The following is a 13,917-nucleotide window of genomic DNA, read 5'->3' as shown; positions in this document are numbered from 1 at the left end:
GAGAGAGAGAGAGAGAGAGAGAGAGAGAGAGAGAGAGAGAAAGAGAGAGAGAGAGAGAAAGAGAGAGAGAGAAAGAGAGAGAGAGAGAGAGAAAACGTAGAAGCAAACGCGGAAGCACAGATCGCGAATTTGTAGCAAAAAAAAAAAAGGATTGACTGAGCCAAGGGTTGTCTTTCCGGTGTTGCAGGATGCACGCGGTTGGATTGCACTCGGCGCTGGCCATCAAGCGTCAGCGAAAGCGCCGGGATGAGCAGCGTCGCGCACGCGAACGTCGTTATAGCGCGCAATCGGGCGAAAGCGGCTTGACGTCGCCTAGGGCCTCGACAGGATCGCTGGATCACCATGGCAGGCACCATAAGGGTCCGCACGGCGCGGCGCGCAACGCCGGCCAAGGTATGCTTGACACGAAGGTAGTCACCTCGATCGGAATGCTACACATCGGCGTGGTGTTCCTGGTGCTGGGCGCGTTCTTGCTGATGAGCGGTCTGCTGCCGGGCGATCTCGCCCACTGGGGTACCAAGGCTTCCGGCGGTTGGTGGAATGAGCTCGTGGCGGTTGGGCTGTTCGCCATACTCGTCGGCATTTTCCTTATCGTGTTGAACCGGGTAATCGCCAAGAAAGAGGAGGATGATCTCGAGGAGTATGTGCAGCGCCAGCTCACTCGATCCCGATCCGGTCATCGTTTGGAGAGAGACGTGGAAACCGGCGGACTCACCACCCGTCACGCCAGAAGGGCAAAGCAGATGAAGCAGGTCTCATCTGACACTTGCATTGAGATTAAGGACGGAAAGGACGTGAGCGGCGAAACACCACCGAGAAGTCCGCCGCCAGCATACACGCCGCAAGTCAACGGCGGTGATACCCAGGCGGTACAGTCGGCTCTGTATCTGGAGCAGATCACCGAGGAAGAGATCATTAGCGACCGCGTCGAGACCTCGACCACCAACAGCCTTAGTCCGGGCTCGCCAAGCGAGACCAGGGAACTGCTGCAGAACGTGCGATATTCGAAGCAGAACGGGAATCCGCAACAAGTTCACCGGCCGCTTTACATCTCCAAGATTTAGACGATAGAATAAGAAGAGAAGAGAAAAAAAATTTTACGTATGAGAATTCTGTAAGAACGAAACGCGCGATAATCAGTTTAAGTCAACGAGTTAACTTGGATGAGTGTGATTTTGTCGCGTATGAGTTCTGTATTTAAGTACGTACACACGTAACTCGCCGTAAGTATCTCATATAAAGAAAACAATCTTTTTACCCAAACTTCTGTCGCAAAAGCATTTTCCAATAAACAGTATTTATCTAAGTATTTCTGTCGATACTCGTGAACGAGAGAGAAATTCGCATGAGGATATATTTTATCCTAAGATCTGTACAATAAATAATATACGAGGTGAGCGCACAAAATTGTTAAGTTCGAGAAAAATGACGTGACACGTCAAACTCGCGCAAAAAAAAAGATAAATGCTAAAATAATCTATCTAATATTGGAATGTCTGCGCGCATGTAAGTTAATACATCTAGCGATGATGTCATACGTGACGGTACTTATATAAGTATTGCAAATCACTAAAGTACGCGATAATGTGCCGACATAATGTCGCGTTTCTTCCAAAGAGAGAGCAATAGGACTTGTAATCGATTTACGAAGCGCGAGAAGAGCAAATATTTCGATAATCAATATCCTTTGCAAATAAAGAAGTAGGAAAAATAAAGAAAATCTTCAAGGACCAAGAACACTACTCAAAGAAGATCATATCGTAACAAGAGACACGAGATTTTGCAAAACAATGCTGTTAAAGATACATTCCATAAAATATATCTAGGAAATACTCGATAAATATATTCGATAAATCAATGAAGAGGCATTTATATAAAATTATAAAAATCAATCTGTATAAGACATGAATGATGGCGCGTATATTATATTTATACGGATAGTCTTTTTTATTTTTTTTTGTACGTATTTTACTTCGAATTTATTTTTTATTATATGTGTTTATATATACATATACATATATATATATATATATATATACATACAATATATATAATATGTATCTTGCATTTAACTTCTTTGTTCTTTATTTGTGAATGTTAAAAAGCAAATATTTATATTGATCTAAATTATTAGTTCAACATATTAAACGTTTAGAGTGAAATAAGGATTCAATGAGGTAGCCGAGAAATTATCGTTGAAATATATTATTCATAAACATCTTACATTGCGCGTGATTCGAAAGTCTTTGGAAAAAAGAATGATCAAGTATCTCATACGTTGACATTCTCTGAGACTTTGTGTATTCTAGCACTATTAAACACAATTTTACTCCAAAAATACACTATTAATGTACAAAATGTTTCTTCTTCGACGCTCGCTGATTATTACATGATGCTATTATACATTAACATTCGAAAGTCAAAAGCTTATTAATTATTGTTTCTGACATGCTTTTGATGCTTATTACGGCAATTATCGATTGGAGCTTTTTAACCAAGAACTTTTTTTTAGAGAAGTGCGACGTCAGTGAAGCCGCGTGATAAAGTACGTGAACACAAAAAAGTAATAATATAGTAAAAAGTAAAAAATTAATGTTTTTAATTCGAGTGTTATCGAAGAACATTGCTGTGCGATATCAAAAGATGTGTGGCGGGGAAGAAACATCATGTGTGCGCGATAAACTTCAGGATACGCAAAGAAAAAATTGCAACTATTCGTCCAGCGACTGTCGGCGCAAGCAGTATTCTTAAGCCATTCGATAATTTGTAATACGCTATACACACACATATATATATATATATACATATATACATATATATATATATATATATATATATATATATTCCTTTTTATAATGTATTATAAATATTTATTTACATATACACTCTCTAGCTTTAGTCGGCGGAGATTTTCGAAAACAAACAACGTCGCGCTAAATTTTAATTGAAATAACAACACGCGTTATTGCACACGAAGAAAAAACAGCCGCGCGAAAATATCGTCTCGTCGTTGTTTGTTTTACGAATATCTTCAAATTAAAAAAATATCGCTATGCTCGGGCGCTACTATTCTGTGATCCTAAAAAAAAAGAGGAGTTAATCGTCTTACACGTCAGATAAGTCGCATTGCAAATGTCTTTTCAAAATATCTGTACATACACTGTAAGTGTGTTTGCCTTGAAATGTACTTGCGCGTTTTGAAACGGTCGTACTTGTTTATTTCGATCATATTACATTTAACGAGCAATGAAAACGTACTGACGTTCAAAACGCGCGAATACACTCAAAGCGAACGCACTTTCTATATTATACATGTTGTTTTTCACATCACCAATTGCGAGGACGCGGTTTTCCCTTCTTGACAGAGTGGATGTCCTTACTAATTATTATAATTATATGCGCAAGATCACTATTTCTGAAGTCTTTTGCGAATTTAAAAAAGTGAGAATGATGATGAGTGAGCGAGTTTAAGGAGAGTTACAGAGAGCGATATAGAGAACAATTTATATACTTATCAAGAAAGAACAAGCGTGCATGAACAAAAGGGCGAAACTCATTATTGCGATTAAACCAGGGTCGGTTGAAGATCGTTAAACAAAATGTTTGCAAAAAATTGGGACCAGGACTGTCATTGTAATTCAAGCACAATCTTAAAATTTAGACTCGCACAAAACAAAATAAAGTAACGACTGAGAATTGTTCGTGAGATAACCTAAATGGTCCCAAAGAAGATTCAGTATTTCCACATCTTAAACCGGCTCTGAATTAAGCGTCGTGCAAAAGTGCCTTTTGTTGTGGTATTTTGTTTTCCTTATGATTTTCCGAAGGCGACAGATATACGAAGTATGTGAGATCATTATTTTTCACTTTTTTTTTTACTTTAATGCGTACATTTGAAACAGGAGTGATATGCACGTGAGTGCTTATCATTAATTAAAATCTCAAGTATTATTCGAACTTCTCTGTGATCGTAAATAATTTTTATTATTAAAACAATACATTTTCAGTTTTAAGTTTATTCGTTTCCTCGACTGAAAGGCTGAAATCTCATAAACTACTTACGTATAATCTTACTCATACGTAGCGTGTAAGTTCTTCTTGCATAAAATTATTAAAATCTAAGAATATATATGTATATATATATATATATATATGTACATATATATATATATATATACATGTATATAAACACATAAATATATACATATTCTTAAACCTAAAACTACATATTATGCAATCGATTGTTGTTTATGCAAACATAAGATTTACGAGCCATAACTCCTTTTTAAAGGAGTATAAAAACAAGAATATCTGCTCCGCAAGTATTTATACGTTTTTTCAAATAAGTGGTACAATTTTATATTCTACGTAGTTGTTACATCGCGCGCGTGCAATCACGAAGATGCAGATTTATCAGATTTTAAATAAATGCACGTATATAAGTCGAATTGTAAAACATAGGAAGTTGTTTGAAGAAAACTTAGATTTATTTATAGAGCCAAGAGCATTTGTTGTTGCATTTCTTTCATGTACATATTTCTCTATTTCCAAGTCTTGAAAAACGTTCTTAGATTATGCAAAGTTTATATTTAGCCTTGTACTTAACAGTACACACATCACACGTGAATAAAAATATAATTTTTGTACGAACGTGTGTGTGTGTGTGTGTGTGTGTGTGTGTGTGTGTCGAGCGAGAACAATATATCTCAGACGCACGATTCAATTACGACAACATGTGAGTTTAATTGCAATGTTATTACGATTCTTAGTTGATTTTTTGCAGAAACAATATATCAAAATGCCAATTAAATTTAAAAAACAATATTTTTGTTTTACGCACATTAAGTGATTTAGTTGTAACTACAATAAAAAAGAAACCATTATTTTCGCATTATTTATTTTGAGTGAGAAACAGACATAGATAATTGGAAACCGGAGTTTCATAGATCATATGAAAGTATATTCAGAAACGGCATAAACGAAATCGAAATGCTCACTTTTATTGATATATATATAATTATGCGAGATTTTTATGATAAAGGAAATCTCTCTCTCTTGCTAAAGTTCATCTAAACGCATTCCTGCCGAAGATTTTAATATTAAATTAAGAGTAAATTTTTTAAACAAAAAGAGAAATACACGCTCCGCTTTATATTCATCCGTGTTTTAAATGTTGGGTGTGACTGACAAACAAATAAGGGGCGAGAATGGCAGCGAGTTAATGAACGGACACATGAATGTATCTCTCTCTCTCTCTCTGCTGAAACAAATTAAGAATATTACTATATTTACCCCTCTCTCTCTCGCGTGCGCGCGAAGATACTTTTGTGCGGAGACGGAATTACATGGGAACAAAACCAAGAAGTGTGGTCGATTGTCGCTTAAATAATACACGATACCCAAAAATCGATGCTATATCTTCGTTCTCCTCCAAGTCCGCCCGCAGAGAAACATATCCGCGTGAAAAAAAACTACCTGCATATACCTACATTGTAAAAGTTATTGCGCGATAAAGAAAATCATTGTTGTAATCATTGTCGTTAACACCGAAAACACGCAGTTATTTACATACGCTGCTCTATTGCGATTATTCTACTATTGTAGTTATTTTAACGAAATTACAGAAAAAACGCTTTCTTATGCGATTTCTCTATTGTACCACTTACATATATACAACTTGATGCACGATTTTTCGAGAATAAATATTTATGAAACGCTCCATTCTTAAATGAAAGATTGTTTCACGTTTTCACAAATACAGTCATATATTTCCCCGTCCCGTATCGTATATATGCGAGTTCACATATCTGTCCTCTCTTGAGTTTACACTTTTATCACAATATCATTTCTTTTATTACAATCTTATTAGCACCGACTGTTAGGTCACACATTCGAATTATGTTACATATACATATGTTATAATTTCGTGTGTGTATACACAGAGAGAACGGTTCCTTTAAATTTAATAATCCGATTTGTTTGACTCATATTTGTTGCATTCAAACAACATAATTTTATACCAAACAACAATTTTGTTGAATGAAAATTATATTGTTACGTTAAAATAAATTAAATTATTTGACGGAAACAATACAAATGTTTGAAATAATTTATTCCAACGAAATAATATTTTATTTTGTTTTAATAAGCATTATTTAATGAAAAAAATCTTTTTGTAACATAAATATAACATAAATCATATTTGATTTAAATATAGCATTGTTTGAGACAAAAACTTTCGTGTTGTGGCAAAAATGTACTTTAAATTATAAGAATAATAAATAATTAATAATAATAAGAGAAATATTTTTATCTATTGTTGCAGATACATTGCACTGCAATATTTTTAATCAAATAATAATTTAAAGAAATAATAAATAAAACGCTTATAGGATATGCTTGAGAATAAGTAGGTAAAAATAACCACATTTTTTAGTAAGGAGCAAGTAGTATTGCGGACTGAGTGCAAAGGCTGCGAATACGACGTATTCGTCGAAGGCGTGACTCGAGTTCGAATTCCCCCCTATCACCTTAGGATTTTTTTCAGGTCCCAGTCTCTTTCAATGGAGTTCATCGGGGTTGATTGGCAAGCTGGAATCGGACCTCCAAAAATTATTTTGAGTAAAATCTCGAAGTTGTGTAAGGGCACAAACCGCGAGAGTTTTTTTTTATTGAAGTTTTAGATTTCCGAACAATCGGAATGTTTAGTTCAAAATCAAGGTTGTTTGGACTATTCCAATGAAATAATTTGTTTGGATTTAACAAAATTTGTTAAATCTAAAGAAACCGTTCTCTCTCTGTGTATATATATATATATATATATATATATATATATATATATATATATACACGTATGTGTATGTGTACATACACACAAAATTATAACATGTATATATAACATGTGTGTGTATGTGTACTGATCTCACCTAATAGCCAGAAGAAACAAATCAGTTCTTGTTAATTGCAATCTCCGTCAAGGCGAGAGTTTGTTAGATTAAACGGAACAAGTTTTGATGTGAATGAGCTGTATAAGAGATAGTTGGGATTTGTCATTGGTTTTCTTTTTTGTGTCCTCGGCCACCCTGGAACTTAGCTGCATCGAGTCCGGGCCAGAGGGATGCAATGACGTATCGACCGGGTCCGGGGTCAACTAGGGTCACCAAAGTTCACAGCATACTTGGCGCAAAAGTGTCGATGTCAGTTTGTACCGCAGGACATTCGCGCGAAAAACCGTTCAATCTCTCGCAGTTTTTCAGATTATTTACTGAGAGATATTGATTTTTTTCCGTTGGTCTTACGGAAAATAACGTATAAAAACAAATCTTTTTACATAACACATTTTTGAATATATATATATATATATCTGTGAATAAAAGATTTTATTTATTATGTTACGTACCTGTGTAATCAGTGTGCGCTTTCTAGCTCCTGTAATATTAGATTGGATAGATAATATTAGAAAACTTTAGTAAAAATTGACAGTAAATGATAAAGTTGAGAAAAGTGAATTGATCACGGAAAAAAAAGATTTGCTAGAATAGCAAGAAATTAGTTACTATATGGCCAGCAAAAAAACATTTGTTAAGTTTAGTAAAATTTTTGTTTTGCCAACAAAACATTTTGTTGATGAAACAAAACATTTCGTAGGGTCAACCATTTTTTTGCTGACCATATAATAGCAAAACTTGTTTTTTCCGTTTTTTAGTTTCAAAATTTATATATTTTTGTTAAAGATTTACAATAGACTTCCAATTTACGATATATATATATATATTTGTTTACATATATTATTTTTGCTACGCACTTAGTATATTTTAATATATTAAATTAACAAATTATTTGCATATTATATATAGTATCTCGTTTGGAGGGAAAAAAATAAGTAATATATATTTTTTCTCTTTTATATGTATTTTGTATTACACACACCTTTGTAAACATTATCCTAATAGCATCTTTATAGGTGAGTTTGTTCTGTAGCGAGATCTCTGTGTTTATTGACGTTTCAGTAATGTACTTGATATAATGTTTTTCCCAGAGACGAGAGTGTCTGAGAGTGTTTACTTTTTTTGTTTGACCACAGGATGATCGGTGCAATGCCAGCGGTGGCTGTTCGCCACGAGCGTAGGAGGCAGGAAAAAAGGCTGAAGCGGCCGAGTCAGCTCTATTTGGGAGGACAATGGTTACCACCTCTTCAGGGTTCACCGCCTACTCCCAGTCCGCACGGACACAACAATCTGGATCCTTTGCCCGAGCTCTACTTATGCGGCAAGGTACAGTGGCAGGTTAACATGACGATACGTCCGTCGATTAATGTATATAATGTTAATGTTTTGAAATATCTGACATATACTTAAACCTCCTCAACTTTTGTATTTATAAACATAGAAGATATATTGCACAAAATAGAATCGACAACGAGAGAACTTACGAAAAATTGACAAAAACAGCGAATATATATTTCCGCACAGTTATGCGTAGAACTAATTCAAAGAGCCGAATATTTTTTTCATTTCTTTTTGTTCAAAAATGTTTTGCAAAGAAAATGAACTAAGAATTGATTTTATTTCACTGTAGTTTTATCTCTCGCGTGTCCGGCGTACAAGTTTATAAACCGTTGTGCATTTTAAGAAAATTTTTTATGAACGGTGCAAATATTCGCGTGGTAACGAGTTAAATATGTTTGTTGTCTGATAAAGATCGTTGCCCACAGATATCTGGGTTGCACGCCGTAGTGGTGTGCCTGTTGTTGGGCGCGGTGGTGCTAGTGGTCGGTCTCGTCCAACTCGCTCCGGGTGCAACAACCACAAATCACAGGCTGGCGTTACTCGTGGCTGGCGCTGCCCTACTTATACTGGGTGAGCTTTCTCACATACGAAGTGACGAGCTTCCTCACTACAACTTGTATTTAGCTTGTATATCACATCGCACACTATTAAATAACGTTTATTACAAAAACGAGAAAAAAATCATTGAACCAAGTTTACTCTTTTTCGAATTACTATGTACAACAACATATATTGTCTCTTATTAAATCTCTTTAAACGTGTTTATTTCTTTTTGTTTCAATAAAACTTTTTAAATTAAAAACTATAAATAAAAAATAAAAATAAAAACAATTTCTAACATTTTTTACAGACAAAGAAATTAAAAAAATTGTAAAACACACGAGAATATGCGTTTGTCTTTGCTTGAATCGCTCGCAGAGATGTAGATGCGGCACATGTTAAACCTTTCATCACCGTTGTACTGTTGTTACAGGCTTTATTTTGGCAGGTGTAAGATGTTACGTGTTGCACTGCGTACCGCTTCCAGTTGAGTCACCAGTCGCAACGCCTATTCCGCCATCGACGAGCGAGCAGCAGGCAGCCGCCGCGCCTAAAGGCACTCTGGATCTTTTAGTTGTCAATCAGACTCAGAATCATCCAGAAACTGACGCTCTCATGCAGCATCGGGAGCACGAGCATCATCACCATCACCACCACCATCACCATCATCATCATAATAATCATAAAAAGAAATGCAGTTGTCAGGGATCGCATTCCGAAGAGGCCTAAAAAAATTACACATAAAGAAAAAAAACTGCGCAATTGTTCAATGGTCCAAAATTGAGCCTCTACATAGTGAGAAGAAAGCAAGAAAGAGTTCGAATTTATTATGGATCGAAAGTCAAATGGAACAAAAATATAAGCGCAATTTCTCGGAAAGAATGAAAAAAGTAGTACATATATCATTATATATATTCTCTCTTTCGTAACGTCTTTTCAAAGTATGTACAGAGTGTTCCTGGAACGCGTTTTCTCTGTACAAATATGCGCGCTCGCGTATATATATATATATATACACACACACACACGTACATATGTATATATATGAAGGGGCAAATGTCACAATCTAAAAGTAAAACGAACTTATAACGCATTCGTTGTCAATGCAACGATGAGTATGAATTAAACATAATCGACGTATGAGCGATACATTCTTGAGCTGTAACGACACAATAATGACTTATCAACTGATTAATTATTAACACTGCAAAAGGACACAGCCAAAGTTATCACAATTATTGGAGAGATATCGCGATGTCCGGGACATCTTGTATATATCTTGTATATATATATATATACATATACACGTTACTGTGTACAGATATAATAGCTTAGAGAGTGGTTTTCTATCGCGTCTAAAAAAACCGAGGCATATGTTTCTTCTTCTCTCTCTAAAACAACAACGTTCATTTATTTATTTATGACATATTTCAACAAATGTTGACTTGAGATTTTGACTTTCAAGATATTGTTTTATAAGAAAATTGATGAATATCAAAATCCTGGCGAAAACGCACTTATGCCATTGACGATTTAATTGCGTATATACATAATATGAACTATATTTTTATGTTGTAAATATATGCCGAGGAAAGTGCACTTTTCTACATATTATATATCGGGGATATAAATCTAGAGATATTTATTATGCGCCCATAAAGCTATATCTAAGAATATTTCGTAAATGTTTATCTACTGATTTATAAAGGGTGGTTGTCACATTCCACTGTAATTTTACATGAAAACTCAAATTCGACAAAGAACATAAAATGTAAAATTGTTACAACCAACATACATATGACTCCGTGTCTTCATTTCTTCATCAAACCGTCATAAAATATGTTATATCAATATCTGGATTTTAAATTGTTATCTTCAATACTATTAATATTTTTTTCTTTAATGGAGAAAAACTCAGAGTTTTATTAATCTTGAACATATAGTTGGTTTCTTTACGTGCCAGTATAATACGTTGTATATAAAAATCAAAGTCGGGAATTTTTTCAATATATGTGATTATCGTTATAGTAAAAGTTTCGGCAAATCTCTATTAAAGATAGAAACAAAAATACAAAAACGGACCACCTTGTATAGATCGTGATATATTTCACTAAAAAAAACAAAAAAAAAAATATATATATATACATATATATATATATATATGTATGTATTTCCTATATATATATAGGAAACTGTAGACATATAGGAAATCAACACATGAGAAAAAACGTTGTACAATGTTTACTCGGATTGATCTCGTGTGTTGTTTCGTCTTTGGTATTCCGCAGCAGGAAAGTTTCGAACAAAAGAAGAAGTGCGCGAACCACAACCAACGTAGATCAATATTCTAGAGAAAAAGAAACGACGTGTATACATGTCGAGGACGATATTTAATACTTTAATAAATTAAGCAAGATATTTCCAGCACTGGCACACCACCAATTCCAGTAAACTTCGATATATTACTCTTCTCTTTCAAAAGGATCTTTAAAATCGGTGAAAAATGTCATTCAGTTGTTGCTGATTTTTGCAACAAAAAATTCATATTGTATATCTCTTTTTACACTTGATATATAATTAGATATACTATTTAAGCAACTTAAACAAAAAATCTGTGTCTGCGTGCGGAGAAAATTTTGAGTATTTGTCTGAATTGTTTACTTCTGAAACTACTTTTTACAATTACACATTTATATACGAAGACGATAAACTATTTTACGCATAAACGTATCATTTTTACACAACAATTATCAATTTTGCTCCTTTTTATAAGAAAAAGGACAAACGTTATTTTACGCTCGATTTACACTATATTGGTCGAGATTTGCTCGCGATCAGGTCAAGCATCACGATATTTTTTCTCTTGACCATGATTATGCTTTTTGATCGTTAAGTGAGAATCGACTTTTATACGTCGTATTTTACACATATAATCACGCATCGTACAAAATAAAATTTTACGTAGATTAAAAATATAACATTTTTTACAAGAATAATTCTCAGCGCGTAGATACATGGTAGTCTATTGGGGTCCATTTAAGAAAGATTTACTTGCGTGAAATTGAAAACACTATGTTAAACAGTTACAAAAAAACAAACAAACTGCGCAGACAACATATTTTAGAACGCGTATCTTCACAAGAGATTCCGGCGACATTGAAATGTTCCATTGTACTCTTGCGTTTCCTTGTTTACTTGGTAAGAAGTAACATAGGCACATGTACACACATGTACACGTACGATAATATAAAGGCATTAGCAGATAATTAGCCACTCCTAATGAGTCCGTTGCACTAAATGCATCACAGCCTTAGTTGCATCAAGTAGATAATATGAAAAATGTTGAATATATAGTCTCTCTTAAAAATCTCAGGATCCAACTGTAATATAGCCGTTAAACAACGGGAGTTAATTAAGAATTGTTAAAACAATGAAAAGAGGACATTTACAGCGCAACTTAGTTCTGACTGAATTATTTATCGCATCTTGATCTAGCGGTAAAAACACGCAAATGAACGCGAACTATAATAGTGAGACGATCGTGTCGAAATGTTAATTCATGAAAGTTCAAGATATTCATTCGTAATACTGCGTACGAAACGAATTGCGAATAGCACTCCTTCGCAACTTATAAGCATAATTTAATTTACTCTTCATTAGTCAGCACTGCCTGATTTTTGAATGTGGGAATTTACGGTGCACAATCATTATACACAATTACATATAAACTGTATAACTTGAATCCATATTACCATAAATATATGTATATTGCGATACTTTTAATCATGCGAAAATATATTCGGAGCGTTGAAACGCTCAGCGTTCGAGCGTCTTTTGAAATAAAATTATCTCTGACTCGTGACACAAAAGAGGCAAAATGTATATACAGTTAATACAATTAACAACTTAAAAAAAAGGGATTGAAAACAACACATTGCACAGCACTCAGTACGCGTTGCAGGATATATGCATCCCTCATTGTCATCGCGCACACATTATTATAACGCGGTAAACGCGTCGTTGTTTTCTTATAACATATAAGTTAGCCCTCTTTACAATACTTCCCCTAATAAATAAATAAGTATAAGTATGTTAGCATAATATGAAGCGCTTTTTGTGCAATCTGGCGATAACCACATTTTTCGAAAGTAGCTTGTATATTTAAAAAACATAAAATGTAATTCTTCTCTCTCTCTCTCTCTCTCTCTCTCTCTCTCTTTGTCGTGCGCGCACACGTATATATGTATAACCATATATACATACATACATACATACATACATCATACATACATACATACATACACGTGTGTGTGTGTGTGTATAATATACAGGGTGTCCCAGAATTAGTGTGACATCTCTCGTAGACAAGTAAAAGCAGTAAAACTGAGCTAATGATAAGTCCTATACCATTTTGCTAGATTCGTAATAGTTACTCAGATCTTAATTAACAAAGATCAGCGACTAAGCATGCATTGGGCTGTCTTACGCGCGCAAGACAGTCCGGCGCGCTTCGCGCGCTTACGATGTTACCCGTAGCAACATATGGGTGGAGCTAATATAACAGCATATACTATAACATATACATATGAAAATGTAATCGTGCGAAGCGCGCTGGGCTGTCCTACGCACGTAAGACAGCCCGATGCACGCTTATTCGCTGATCTTTGTTAATTAAGATCTCGGTAACTATTGCGAATCTAGCAAAATAGTATAGGACTTATCATCGGCTCAGTTTTACTGCTTTTACTTGTCTACGAGAGATGTTACATCAATTCTGGGACACCTTGTATATATAAGGGTGTCCCAGAATTGCCATTGTACAATCTCTCGTAGGCATGTAGAAGGAATAAAACTGAGTCGAAAAATCCTGAACCATTTTTTTCTATTATTTATAATAAAGGAGTAATTATTGAGTAAATCAGGCCAATCAGCGCCGACCTTTAGCCAGGCGCACGTCAGTGANNCGCGTGGCTCACTGACGTGCGCCTGGCTAAAGGTCGGCGCTGATTGGCCTGATTTACTCAATAATTTACTCCTTTATTATAAATAATAGAAAAAAATGGTTCAGGACTTTTCGACTCAGTTTTAC

The 13,917-nt window shown here is 34.8% G+C and overlaps 2 protein-coding genes across 2 annotated transcripts in view; both read left to right on the top strand.

Moving 5' to 3' along the window:
• The window catches only part of LOC109858874, a 5,205-nt gene extending 3,240 nt beyond the window's left edge, over positions 1 to 1,965 (top strand). Inside the window, exon 2 of the mRNA XM_020436554.1 lies at positions 188 to 1,965. Within this exon, the coding sequence (XP_020292143.1) occupies positions 188 to 1,064 (877 nt within the window). The 3' untranslated portion in view covers positions 1,065 to 1,965. The remainder of the gene's footprint in view (positions 1 to 187) is intronic.
• Positions 1 to 13,021, top strand: part of LOC109858875 — an 18,616-nt gene extending 5,595 nt beyond the window's left edge. The window contains exons 2-4 of the mRNA XM_020436555.1: positions 8,084 to 8,273; positions 8,714 to 8,858; positions 9,262 to 13,021. Of these exons, the coding sequence (XP_020292144.1) occupies positions 8,085 to 8,273; positions 8,714 to 8,858; positions 9,262 to 9,557 (630 nt within the window). The 5' untranslated portion in view covers position 8,084 and the 3' untranslated portion in view covers positions 9,558 to 13,021. The remainder of the gene's footprint in view (positions 1 to 8,083; positions 8,274 to 8,713; positions 8,859 to 9,261) is intronic.
• Positions 13,022 to 13,917: the final 896 nt, after the last annotated feature.

This window comes from Pseudomyrmex gracilis, unplaced genomic scaffold, assembly GCF_002006095.1.
Source record: "Pseudomyrmex gracilis isolate BER0280 unplaced genomic scaffold, ASM200609v1 scaffold_229, whole genome shotgun sequence".
Lineage (NCBI taxonomy): Eukaryota > Metazoa > Arthropoda > Insecta > Hymenoptera > Formicidae > Pseudomyrmex > Pseudomyrmex gracilis.
This window is presented reverse-complemented; position numbering and strand designations above follow the sequence as displayed.